At 41.5% G+C, this 12,933-nt stretch overlaps 1 protein-coding gene and 1 pseudogene across 1 annotated transcript; one reads left to right on the forward strand and one right to left on the reverse strand.

Moving 5' to 3' along the window:
* LOC133009057 (synaptotagmin-2-like) overlaps positions 1 to 12,933 on the forward strand; it is a 66,822-nt pseudogene that overhangs the window by 20,940 nt on the left and 32,949 nt on the right.
* LOC133008600 (myosin heavy chain, fast skeletal muscle-like) lies at positions 1,478 to 11,802 on the reverse strand. The gene is made up of 39 exons (XM_061075830.1): positions 11,596 to 11,802; positions 11,373 to 11,516; positions 11,129 to 11,285; positions 11,009 to 11,036; positions 10,817 to 10,931; positions 10,642 to 10,734; positions 10,489 to 10,552; positions 10,309 to 10,407; positions 10,111 to 10,214; positions 9,845 to 9,983; positions 9,608 to 9,726; positions 8,841 to 8,990; positions 8,579 to 8,749; positions 8,184 to 8,484; positions 7,997 to 8,061; positions 7,829 to 7,916; positions 7,590 to 7,707; positions 7,379 to 7,502; positions 6,988 to 7,124; positions 6,642 to 6,897; positions 6,306 to 6,548; positions 6,047 to 6,223; positions 5,821 to 5,966; positions 5,626 to 5,716; positions 5,137 to 5,526; positions 4,890 to 5,016; positions 4,684 to 4,802; positions 4,406 to 4,602; positions 4,047 to 4,230; positions 3,799 to 3,964; positions 3,523 to 3,647; positions 3,090 to 3,398; positions 2,783 to 2,986; positions 2,560 to 2,685; positions 2,307 to 2,477; positions 2,098 to 2,202; positions 1,865 to 1,960; positions 1,624 to 1,755; positions 1,478 to 1,498 (listed from the first exon to the last, which is right to left on the reverse strand). Exons 1-39 carry the CDS (start codon positions 11,800 to 11,802, stop codon positions 1,478 to 1,480), a joined length of 5,808 nt encoding a protein of 1,935 aa, XP_060931813.1.

Here is a 12,933-nt window from a genome sequence, read left to right on the forward strand (position 1 = left end):
TGTGAGGGTCTCTCTGGTGGCTAACAAAGAGAGTCACACCTTCCCCCCCCCCCCTCCTTCTGGTCGGGGGACGTAGCTAAGTAGGTGAAGAGATATGCGGGGTCTGTGAAAATGCTAATCAGAAAATGGCTGGGTCTTTGTAGAGCCCAATTCACATTAACCTTGATTTAACTTGTAACAGAATATCACCACATATATCAAACTTATAAACACCACACAGAATCAAATAAACAGTCTTGCTTAGCCTAGTCAAATTATTAAGCCCAGATTATGTTACCAGTCCAAGGATAAAGGGGAAAAGAAGTTGCAGTTCAGTTCTCAGTTCTGTGAAGTCTTCTGGTTCGTGTGGTCTCTGCTTCAGCGGTTCTGTTGAGCTGTGCAGTTCAGTTGCTTATTGAATCTTTAGTTCTTACCTGCAGGACACCGAGTCGCTGCAAGGAGTTTAGAAGAAGCTTGGGATGCGTGGAGGTTTTCTCGAGAAGATGAGCTGGAAGCTCGACCTTTGACCTCCGGTTGTTGGATAGAGAAGATTTGAGCTGGAGAAATCAGGTTTCTCCACTCGCCGATGCAGGAGGAAAGGCCAGCAGCTTCCCCCTTGGAAGAGTTGTGGAAGAGAGTGGACCCCCCTCCCTCGGAGTTGCAGGAGAGACGGCTGGCCGCCTGTTTTCCTCAGTGGGGTTCGATGGAAAGAGAGGAGCAGCCCTCCGCCCTCGGAGGGATTGGAGAAAGAGGAAGCATTTTGGGAGGCCTGCTCTTATATAGGCCCAGTGACCCCCAGGTCATATGACCAGAGTGACCAATTGGAGTTGATCTTGGGTGGCTCATGGCACCTAGGTGTGACTTTGCTGAAACAAAAGGAACCTGTAGCCCCCTGGGAGACTGAGTTTCTTGGCCTTCTCAGGACAAAGAGAACACGTTGCACTCTGGGAGATGAGCTCACTCCAGCACATGCGGCTTGTGGCTTTTTCAAGACAAAGAACATGTGCTTTCAGGTTTTTGACTTCCAATACAGGCCTGCTTTTTGCATAAAAACCATGTCCCAACAATATGTACAGCATAGTTTGCCTGGTTACCACAAGAATCCGTAGCTACCGTGAGTTTAAGACGTTTCACTGCTAGCAAGGTAAAACCTGATAAACTTGCGACATGCAGGCAAAAGTTGACTTTGAAAATAATTGGTGAGTAAATCTTGCTCGTATGCGTCTAAATAACTACAGCTTATTATGCCCATATTTGTCATGTATAAGACAGTGAAAGAGGGACATTAAACGGACTAAGACAACAGGGGAATGACTGAATGATAAAGGTAAAGAAAAACTACCTGAAAAAACGAGACGGACAAATTATGTCTCAGGAGAAACAGGCGGACGAAAATAAAACTAGAGACATCAATTTCAGAGCAAAAAATACAATTTATTTGAACAGCATATTTCACCTCATATTATATGATTTGAAACAGGCAATCAGCCGATGAGCTTTATTCAGCTGCCTCTTTGCCCTAAAAAACATCAACAAACAAAAAGTATTGATCAGGTTCCTTTCAAATACCTTAAACTTGCAGTGATTTTCTGTGACAATAATTTTTAATTCTTATTTGTTTACTACACAGAATTGTAGATTTACCTTTCCAGAGTCACGGGTCTTGGCTCTCAGTTTGTTGACCTGGGACTCTGCAATGTCAGCACGCTCCTCAGCCTCCTCCAGCTCATGCTGGACCTTCCTGCACTTGGACAGGTGGACATTGGCCTGCTCCTCCTGGAAGACAATACAGGGCAAATGGTTAAATGATCATCAGATATACTGCACATGAGATATGATGTCGTATAGAGTTGTCATTGTTTAAATATTAACGTTTTGCCCTTACCGCTTCCTCAGACTGCCTCTTGTAGGCCTTCACCTTGAGCTGCAACTTGTCAACCAGATCCTGCAGCCTGGAACCATTTTTCTTGTCCTCCTCAGTCTGTAGTTGAGAATACATAGATTTACATGTTTATAATTATATAATTAGTAATTAGTATAATTAGTATAAGGTTATAATTACATTTGCTTGTTTTGCTTGTTTTGTACTGTACACATTAAATGTCAAAGTGACTCTACCTGGTAGGTGAGCTCCTTCACTCTCCTCTCGTACTTGCGGACACCCTTAACAGCATCTGCTCCACGTCTCTGCTCAGCGTCAATCTCTGACTCAAGCTCGCGCACCTTTTGGAAAAAAGACAAATGCATTCACAGTTTACGTTAGAAGTGTTTTGATGGTTTTTTTAAACTTTGTTTATATGTGTATAATTCAAACATGATTCTCTTACCCTAGACTCCAGTTTCTGGAGCTGCTTCTTTCCACCCTTCATGGCCAGGTTCTCAGCCTCATCCAGGCGGTGCTGCAGGTCCTTAACAGCAACCTCCAGGTTCTTCTTCATCCTCTCCAGGTGAGAGCTAGTATCCTGCTCCTTCTTCAGCTCCTCAGCCATCATCGCAGCCTGGAAAACACAATATTTGGTTGAGAAATGTCAAAAAACGATAAGTAGAAAGTATCGATAATAAGTAAAAACTTAAGCTTACATCAGTGATGGCTTTCTTAGCCTTATCCTCTGCATTCCTTGCTTCCTGAACAGTGTCATCAACTTCACTCTGGACCTGAACCAGGTCAGACTCAAGCTTCTTCTTGGTGTTCAGAAGGCTTGTGTTCTAAAGGATGACAAGATGAAGTTTCTTAAGTAATCAACATTTCAGTAGTTTAACGTTTTATTGGTTTTATATATTGAAGTACTGTATATTTGTTCACCTGAGAGTGCAGCAGTCCAACACGCTCACTGGCATCCACCAGCTCCTGTTCAGCGACTTTGCGACCTCTCTCTGTCTGTTCCAGAGCCACTCTAAGTTCCTCAATTTCAGCCACCATCAGACCGTTCCTGCGATCCACCATAGCAGCTTGTTCCTTAAGGTCCTCCGCGGCTCTGACAGCGTCATCAAGGTGCAGTTGAGCATCCTAGTGAAATGATAGCAGGAAAATATACGAATGTAACTCAAAATGGACTGTAGGTGCACACACTATACTGTAGTTTGTACAACAGCAGTATGTCTGACAATACCTTCAGCTGTGCCTGCACATTCCTCAGCTGCTTCTGGGACTCAGCCGACTGGCGATTGGCATGGCTCAGCTGAATCTCCATCTCATTCAGGTCTCCCTCCATCTTCTTCTTGATTCTCAGGGCATCGTTCCTGCTCCTGACCTCAGAATCCAGAGTGCTCTGCATAGAGTCAGTCACCCTCTGGCTGTTTCTCTTGATCTGCTCCATCTCCTCATCTTTTTCTGCCAGTTTCCTGTCCACCTCACCCTTGATCTGGTTGAGCTCCAGCTGAACACGCAGAATCTTAGACTCTTCATGTTCCAGAGTTCCCTGATGACATCATAGAGTAAGATTTTTGACATTACCTTCAGGCCTTTTAGCCCAATATACTGCATTGTCCTAGATTTGTAATATTTTACCCCTCAGAAAATCTCCCTTAATAAAACAAACATACCTCAGCCTCCTCAAGAGCTGTCTGGATCTCAGATTTCTCTGTCTCCGTCTGCTTCTTGGACTTCTCCAGCTCATGGATGCTCTTGCCAGTCTCACCAATCTGTTCAGTCAGATCAGAGATCTCCTCTGCAAAAAGAAACAATATATATCGTCAAGCCTTGAAATGTAAAATAGGAACACCAACACAAAATGTATTGATTATAATCAAAGACAATCAGGTAGGAACTAAAACACAAAAACATGAATACATTATTCTCGTTGTCAGGTGGGAACTCACGTTGCAGGTTCTTGTTTTCACGCTTCATGGTCTCCAGCTGATCCAGAGCTTCCTCATAAGAGTTCTTCATCTTGAACAGCTCAGTGCCAAGAGAACGAGCCTCCTTCAGAGATCCCTCGAGCTCTGACTGACCCTCCTCATACTTCTGCTTCCAGTCTGCCAACACCTAAATAACACAATTTATTGTGTTCAGAAAGATATTCAGCAATACAAAGGCAAGTCAAAAAAACCTTGTATGAATTGGCCACCTTGTCGAAGTTCCTCTGCTTCTTGTCCAGGTTAGCAGCCAGCCCATTAGCCCTCTCCACATCAATCATGAGGTCCTCCACCTCACTCTGCAGCCTCTGTTTGGTTTTCTCCAGAGAAGCACACTTGGAGTTCACAGCCTCAATCTGCTCCTCAGCCTCCTGGAGACGCTGAGCCAGCTTTTTCCTTTAAAACATTTGCAAATTTTCTCTCAATAAAAATGTCAATATCTTGTCAACTTTTACAGATATTCTTATATATATCAAATCAAATAAAGAGACTAAAGTGATGATAACAGCTAAATGTACAAAATAAATGCAAAGAAAATATCTGGTAATTGAATTGTTTGAATGTTACTCACTTGGACTCCTCAAGCTCCTCAGTGCGCTGAATAGCATCAGTTTCATACTTGCTTCTCCACTGAGCCACCTCACTGTTGGCCTTGGACATTCCACGCTGAAGCTCAGCCTTAGCCTCCTGCTCCTCCTCAAACTGTTCCCTCAGCAGGTCACAGTCATGGCGGGCTGATTGCAGTCCATGGGCAAGAGCATTCTTGGCCTAGGATAAGAAATATTATTGAAAGTGTAGAACGTTTACATCTTATTCAACGAGGCCAGGACACACTGAGAGTTTTCTTACCTTAACCTCCTCTTCAATCTGTCTCTTCAGCTCTTCAATCTGTTGAGTGTAGGCCTGTTTGCCTCTGGTCAGCTGGGAGACAAGAGCCTCTTTCTCTTCAATTTGACGGCCGAACTCACCTTGTGTGAAAATTAAGATCAAAGATTAGTTTCTTTTCAGTTTCTGGTTGATCTGTGTCAAACTGAAGATGGCTGTCATTTGCATACCATTTTCTGTCAGGAGACGGGCTTTCTGTGCACCCAAGTCATTCGCTTGACGAACAGTTTCATCATTCTTGGTCTTCAGTTCACTAAATTGGTCCTCAAGAGTACGGCACATCTTTTCAAGATTTCCCTTGAGTGAAAAAGGAACAGAAAAGAAAGATTAAATTTTTTTTACACAATTATTTAATTTATGTTTTTTCTATGTATAAAAAAATGCATTTAATACTCCAATATTTCATGTATTTTGTACCTTTGCTTTGGCAACAGCCTCCATGTTGCTGGACAGGTCATCAATCTCCATTTTGTATTCACTCTTTTCCTTTTCAAGCTTCTGCTTGACACGCTGGAGGTTGTCGATCTGCTCTCCCAGCTCAGCAACGCTGTCAGCCTGCTTCTTGCGAAGAGCGGAAGCAGTGGCTTCATGCTGCAGAGTGGACTCCTCAAGGTCACGACGGAGCTTCTGGAACTCAGCTTCCCGCTTCTTGCTCATCTCAATCTGAGCAGCAGTGGCACCTCCAGCCTCCTCTAGCCTCTCACTGATCTCCTCAAGTTCCCTGGAGAGGTCAGCCCTCTGCTTCTCAACCTTGGCACGAGCAGCACGCTCAGCCTCAATCTCCTCCTCCAGTTCCTCAATACGGGCCTGTTTCAGGTATATGTTTTATTGTTTATTGAACATTAAATGTGAAACACAAAAACATGAAAGCATGTTGTGTTGTGTTTAAAGCAATATGTTGATTACCTGAAGCTCCTTGATCTTCTTCTGAAGCTGAGATCCCATAGACTGCTCATCCTCAATCTTGCTCAGGAGTTGGCTGATTTCAAAGTCTTTCCTGTGAGAGCGACAAAATTCATGGTAAGAGTTCATTCATGCTATTGAACATTACTAGAAACATGATGGTTATTTGTCATAAGGAGGGAAACAAAATTCGGATACTTTTTCCCTTTCTCATCAGACTGCTGCTTGTCATTCTCAAGATCCATTATGGATTCCTGGGCCAGTTTCAGATCTCCCTCGAGCTTCCTCTTGGCTCTCTCAAGGTCCATACGCAGTTTCTTCTCTTGTTCCAGAGAACCCTCAAGCTGAACATTGAGACATTGAAATTGTGATTATTATGCTAAAGAATCTTGTTTTGCCAACCTAAGTGACTTTGTAAACTTACATCATCGACTTGCTGCTCAAGCTTTGTCTTGGCCTTGGTCAGAGTGTTGACTTTGTCTTCCTCAGCCTGCAGGTCATCAAGAGTCTGTTGATGAGCCTCCTGAAGGGCTTTCTTCTCCTTGCTCAGCTTAGCAATGCTCTCATCTTGAGAGGCCATCTCCTCTGTCAGGTTCTTAACCTATGTTTGCAAGTAAAATGTTATTTAACACATAGTAACAATGAATTTACTTGATATGCTACACATTTTAAAATTTACAAACCTTGTTCTCAGTGGCATGTTTCTCCTTCTCCACCTTGGCCAATGTGAGCTCCAGATCGTCAATATCCTTCTTGAGCTCAGAACATTCATCTTCCAGCTTTCTCTTCTTAGCAGTAAGCTCAGCATTCATTTCCTCTTCATCCTCAAGTCTCTCAGTTGTTTCTTTGAGTTTGGCCTCCATCTGAATTTTGCTCTTGATAAGTCCCTCACATCTTTCCTCAGCATCTGAGAGATTATCTCCTTCCTGTGTCATTGTATGAACACATCAAGTGTGAGCCCATCATTATTTGACCTACAACACATGGACAATTGCAGGTACGGTCTGAGATTTACTTACGGATGCCACTTGGAGCTGCAGATCATTCTTCTCTTGCAGAAGAGACACCATCTTCTCCTCTAGTTCCTTCTTCTTGGCCAGGGCAGTAGCCAAGTCAGTTGTCATCTTATCATAGTTTTCCTTCATCGCAGCCAGCTCCTTCTCAGTTTCAGCACTCTGCAGCAGAGGCTTGATCTTGTAGTAAACCTTCATCCATGGCCAATGTTTGACATTCATGAATGAGCGCACGTTGTACTGGATGGTGTAGATGGCTTCCCTGTGAAGGAGAAATTGTTGTCATGAAAAATGTTCCTGGTTATTTTTCTTTTTATGTCTTTTTGTCTAGAATTTATTGTTTTCAACATGCCTCCTCTCCGTCATCTTCACAAACTCCTTTCTCATGACATAAGCACGGCAGAGAGCCTGAGTCATTGTGACCAGAGTTGCAAGCTTTTCATCTCTCATCTCCTCAAGGGTACCCAGCAGACCAGCCTTGAAGAACACCTGAATATAAATAATATAAATAAACTTTCAGGTATCCTGAGGCAAAGATGCTTCATAAATGTACACATAAGATACATTCTTTCAAAATATACAATTTATAAGTAATTTCTCCAGGTACATGGTCTGATTTTGTTCCAAATCCCTTCAAACATAATAAACCTTGAGGTACAATGTTGATTTTCAACAAAATTAATAAGAAAAATCATCCTCCTTTGTAATTATACCAACAATGAACAAGGGAGCATGGTTCTTACCTTTGTGTGTCCAAATCTGTACTCGTCATGATTAACATCAATCGATCCGAGCAGCTTTTCTGAAGCCTTCTTGTTGTCAATGAACTGGCCCTCAGGAATGACACTGGCATTCAATACCTTGTACCTTTAACACAAAAGTTATTGGTCTCTGTAAGTATTTTTTGGAGATTGTGGCAACATTTTTGGACGTCAAAAATATAGTTATTGGTACCTCTGCTTGAAGTCACCATATTGGATTCTGCTGGGGAAACCTTTCCTGCAGATTCTGATACCCTCCAGCACACCGTTACACCTCAGCTGGTGGATGACCAGGAAGTTCTCCATCAGTCCTATTTCATAAGACATTTCATTATTACTTTTGTGAATAGTTATACTCCTCATTGAACCAGCACTGAACTGAAACCATACTAACAAAAAAACATGCTAATCATCAAAGAGTTCAAATCTTACCTGGAGTCTTTGTCTCATTGGGAATCAGACAACGCACAAAGTGAGGATGGGTGCTCCTCAAGTTAGTCATCAGCTTGCCCAAGTTTTCCTGTAGATACAAAAGAGTTAGTTAGTTGTGTATAACGTAATGTGTGATGCTATTTCTTGGTTAACAATGCCAAAGCTTACCCTGAACTGTGAAGACACAGTCTGCATAGAGCCGCCCTTCTTCTTGCCTCCCTTCTTTCCAGTCTCTGTTGATCATTTCAAGTAGAATTATTTTTGTGAGAAACTGAATACATACAAATTGATACATTTAATAAAGTAATACAATATTAAAATATGTTTTAATTGACCAGTTAATTGTGTGTCATACCCTCAACAACAGCGGGATACAGGCCAGCCAGCAGTTTCACTGATGACTTTTGGTACAGCTGCAGAACAGAATCATTCAGGGGGTCCTTGTTCTTGTCCAGCCAGCCAGTGATATTGTAGTCCACTGTACCAGCATAGTGCACCAGGGAGAAGTGGGCCTCAATCTTGCCCTTTGCAGGTTTTGGCTTCTCAAATGCTTTGTTTTTGCCAAGATGCTGATCATAGAGCTTATTCTTGAAGGATGTGTCATCAGCCTTAGGGAACATGCACTCCTCTTCAAGGATGGAGAAGATGCCCATGGGCTAGATGAAAAAACAGAGAGATAGAGTATATAATGAAGTGACTGGTGTTTTTTAGGAGAATTACATACAATAGAATCATAAAATTGGTGTTTACCCTTTCAATCAGCTCAATGCAGGCGGCCAAGTCCATACCGAAGTCAATGAACTCCCAGATAATACCCTCCTTCTTGTACTCCTCTTGCTCCAGGACGAACATGGTGTGGTTGAAAAACTGTTGCAGTTTCTCATTGGTGAAGTTGATGCAAAGTTGCTCCAAGGTGTTGAACTGTGAGATGACAAATAATTAGCCTGATTGCTCATAGACAACAGGATTTGGTGTCATATTTTAATAATGAGTTGCAGTGTATAAAGCTTACATCAAAGATTTCAAAGCCGGCGATATCCAGTACACCAATATAGGAGTTCCTTGACTGCTTCGTGTCCAACATCTGGTTGATACGGATGACCATCCACAAGAACATCCTCTCATAGACGGACTTAGACAGGGCAGTAACTGAGTTTTGCACCTGAAGAAGAATGTAGAAATATTTTTTCCTGTACGCTTCTGTTTAGTTGTTTTGTAAAATGCTGTGCTACTGTATACCCTATATAGGTATAAAACTTTTTTTTTGCAATTTATAGTCAATACAAACATAACACACCCAGTACATCTCAATCCCTGTCACCAGTGTTAAAAACATTAAATACAAACTCCTCATTCTCACCTATTAATTGCCGTAGCCCAACTATATTTAAGGCTCTCTCCTCCACCCATACACTCCGCTAAGAAGGCTGTGGTCCTCAAACTCTGGATTGCTCTCGATGCCTAACACTTAACGCAGACTTTTGGGGACAGAGCTATCTGTGTTGCAACCCCCACCCTCTGGAACTTTCTCCCTGCCAAAACCCGCAACTTTACATCTCTGGACAGGTTAAAAAAACTACCCAAACACCCCCTGTTCACTGAGGCCTTTGGCCTCAGTTTATGCTCCACCGTGTCATTAGTGCTGTTTAATTATATCATGTTTTGTACAAATTACTCTTTTCTTTTTTTTTATACATATATATATATATATATATGGGTGTGTCATTATAAAAAAAAAAATATTTACCGTGATACTTGAAATGAATACTTTATGTTTACCTGAGGTACAGTCTGTCCCTTTGTGACATACTCATTTCCGACCTTCACTCTGGGATAGCACAGACCCTTCAGCATGTCAGCGGAGTTCAGACCCAACAGGTAAGCAACCTTGTCAGCATCTGAAAATGGTTTCATTATTTATAATGTAGTATTGTATATATGTGTTCTCATGACAAAACAAAACCAGTGTGATTGATAACTTCTGTTGTTCACATTGATATGATATCAAATAGTCACCTTCTGTGCCATCGGGTTCAGCCTGCTCCTCACGCTGCTTTTGCTTGAACTTCATGTTACCATGGTGGACCACAGCACCAGTAAACTTCCAGATGGCCATCTTCTCCTCACCACTGAAGCCCAGGATATCAATAGCAGCCTGTGTTCAGAAGATTTATTATTTACAAAACATCTCCACTTTGGAAAAAACATTCATAAAATCACTTTGCATATCATACACATCAGATGTATGCAATATGTTAAATATTAAAACCTTGAACACTCACATCAGTAGCTTCCAGTTCAACTTTGTCATCAATGCTGGCCACAGTGATCTGACCCATGCTGAGCAAGGGGTAGTCGTAGGGGTTGGTTGAGATGAGTGCCGCCTCTGAATATTAAAAACGGAATGAAGATTAAATACAGAGTTTCACAAAAAACAATCACCATATGTTTAAAATCATGCAATAGCTTAATCTGTTTACCAACTATCCCCGGTAAGTGGTTTGTCATCATCTGGTAGAAGATGTGGTAGCCTCTCTCAGCAGAAAGCTGGTATGTCACTCTTGACTTCTCCAGCAGATCTATAAATGTGGATTATCAGTCAAAACCTGGTCAGTCCTGAATTTCAGTCATCTACACCTGCTATGAGGATTATTACTTACATGTCTCAATGTCAGCACTTGCCAGTTTGCCAGTTGTGCCGAAATGGATTCTGATGAATTTACCCTATTTAGAAGATAGAAATTGTTGTAATCTCCCCACATAACCAATGTCTAACAAAAAATTTGTCTCGTACAAAATAACCCCATACTTACAAAGCGAGAAGAGTTGTCATTCCTCACAGTTTTGGCATTACCATAGGCCTCCAGCAGGGGATTGGCTGCAATAATCTGATCCTCCAGTGACCCCTATAATCCAAGTTTCGAAATTAAATCAGAAAATAACTCTTTCTCAACTTTACTTGAACTCAATGGTGTCATCACAACATACCTGATACTTTTTTTCGCCGCCCCCCCCTTTTTTGTCCCCTCCTCCCACTGAGATTGTGGCGAAGTACTGGATGACACGTTTCGTGTTCACAGTCTTTCCAGCACCAGATTCTCCACTGGGTATAAACACAGACTTATATGTATTTGCTCAACATATTTGATTCTAAAGAAAAGTCAACAGATATGAACTTACGTGATCAAGACAGACTGGTTCTCCCTATCTGTAAACATAGAAACCAAATTAATTAAACACATTCCTTTCAGTGAAACAACATTCTGTTTAATGTATACAAATTCTACAATAAGAACATACCACATAGCATGAACTGATAAGCGTTGTCAGAGACGGAGAAGATGTGGGGTGGAGCCTCCATACGCTTCTTCCCTCTGTAGGCATTAACAACTTCTTGATCGTACACTGGGAGCCATTTGTAAGGGTTAACAGTGGCACAGAACAACCCAGAGTAGGTCTGAAAGTGAACATAGAGATAAACAGTTAACTCCATGTTTAGTTTTTGATTTCAATATAACTTATTGCATTTTAAAGATAATCTTACGTAGATCATCCATGCTGCATAACGCTCTTTGAGGTTATACAGGACAGAGGCTTCATTGAGATGGGTCATCATGGCCATGTCCTCAATTTTGTCGTACTTGGGAGGGTTCATTGGATGGACGTCGTCTTCTTTAAATACCTTCTCCTGCAACAGGACATTGGTTACAATTACAACTGAGAACACATACTTTACTTTCAGTTGAGTCTTGTTTCATGATACAAACCTCCTGAGTGTCCAGGACTTTGACGGTGACTTTGCCACCATCTTTCTTGAGGATCATTCCCTTCAAGTACAGCTCTTTGACATCGGCCACATAGCAGGCAGCCTTGGCATCAAAAGGTGCGGTTTGAGCCTCAATTCTCTCCCTCTCTGGCTTACGAAGGTATATGGCTGCTTTGCCGTAAGCGGCCATCTCCGCGTCTGTACTCATGGTGGCGGGTTATGTCTGAAAGTCAAAAAACAAAAATCTTAAACTGATGACTGACTCTCAATGTGATTTAACACTGGCTAAGTGCATCCGTAATCATTGAAGATTATACTTTCATCATTATGGCCTTGGACGCCTCTAATATGCTTTAGAGCTGCTACCTTAAGTTCATGTAACTGACCAAAAAACTGAGTTACTATTTAATTTTCTTCAGGAGCTGCAACTGATTATAGGCAACTTGACTTGCTTAAGGTTCTTGAATGGTTAGTTTTGCCTTTCACCAACATTCTTATTAAGTTTAGAAATGAAGAAACCTCTTGAATGAGAGGTGAAACTTCTTCAAACAACTCAAGCATGTCCAGTTGCCCACAGACACTTCTGTGCGACTTTTGAAGATACCATGACTGAGAGTCTTCACAGACACTTAATATAATATCTCTAATTGATTTTGTCCATTACATGTGACATGACTTGAAGTTGTTGTGATTAGAGTCACACTAATCCTAGTTTTGACAAAACTATGCAGTTAAATTCAATGTTTCACTCACACTGGACCACAATAAAAAAAGTAGTTCATACCTGCCCCTTTCTATGACAAACTTCCTTTATATTTCACAATCCTGTGGAAATCATAAAACATATATTTAGTCTTCTATGAAAGTTCATGAATGTTTATCTAAGATTTGTTGATATTGCTGTTTAACTAGTATCAAAGAAAGTTCTCATATCTTTATAATAAACAATAAATGCTCTAAAGCAGATTGACGATACACCTACCAGTAGCAGGAGTCTTCAGGGGTCCTCTACTAACACGCTTAGGTTTGAATCCACTCCTTATATTGGTTTCACATTGCGATGGATGCCAAAGCTATAAGGGGGAGATTTCCAAATGTGGTGTTGCTATCCCCTACAGCTGTAGTCTTAATTAATATATCTAATATTTTAGATGTCAGGGAGGCCATACATCTTTTATGAGGCATCTACAGATAGCCCATATCAGTGTTGCTGCCTTGGACATGTTTAACATTGTAACATTCAAATGATCTTTCGGTACCATTTTTCAATGTTCATACAGATTTGCTTTGGTTTTAATGGGCTTCATAGTGGCTTGTTTTTCAGTCATGCTTGACGCTA

This window comes from Limanda limanda, chromosome 8, assembly GCF_963576545.1.
Source record: "Limanda limanda chromosome 8, fLimLim1.1, whole genome shotgun sequence".
In the NCBI taxonomy this organism is placed as follows: Eukaryota; Metazoa; Chordata; class Actinopteri; order Pleuronectiformes; family Pleuronectidae; genus Limanda; species Limanda limanda.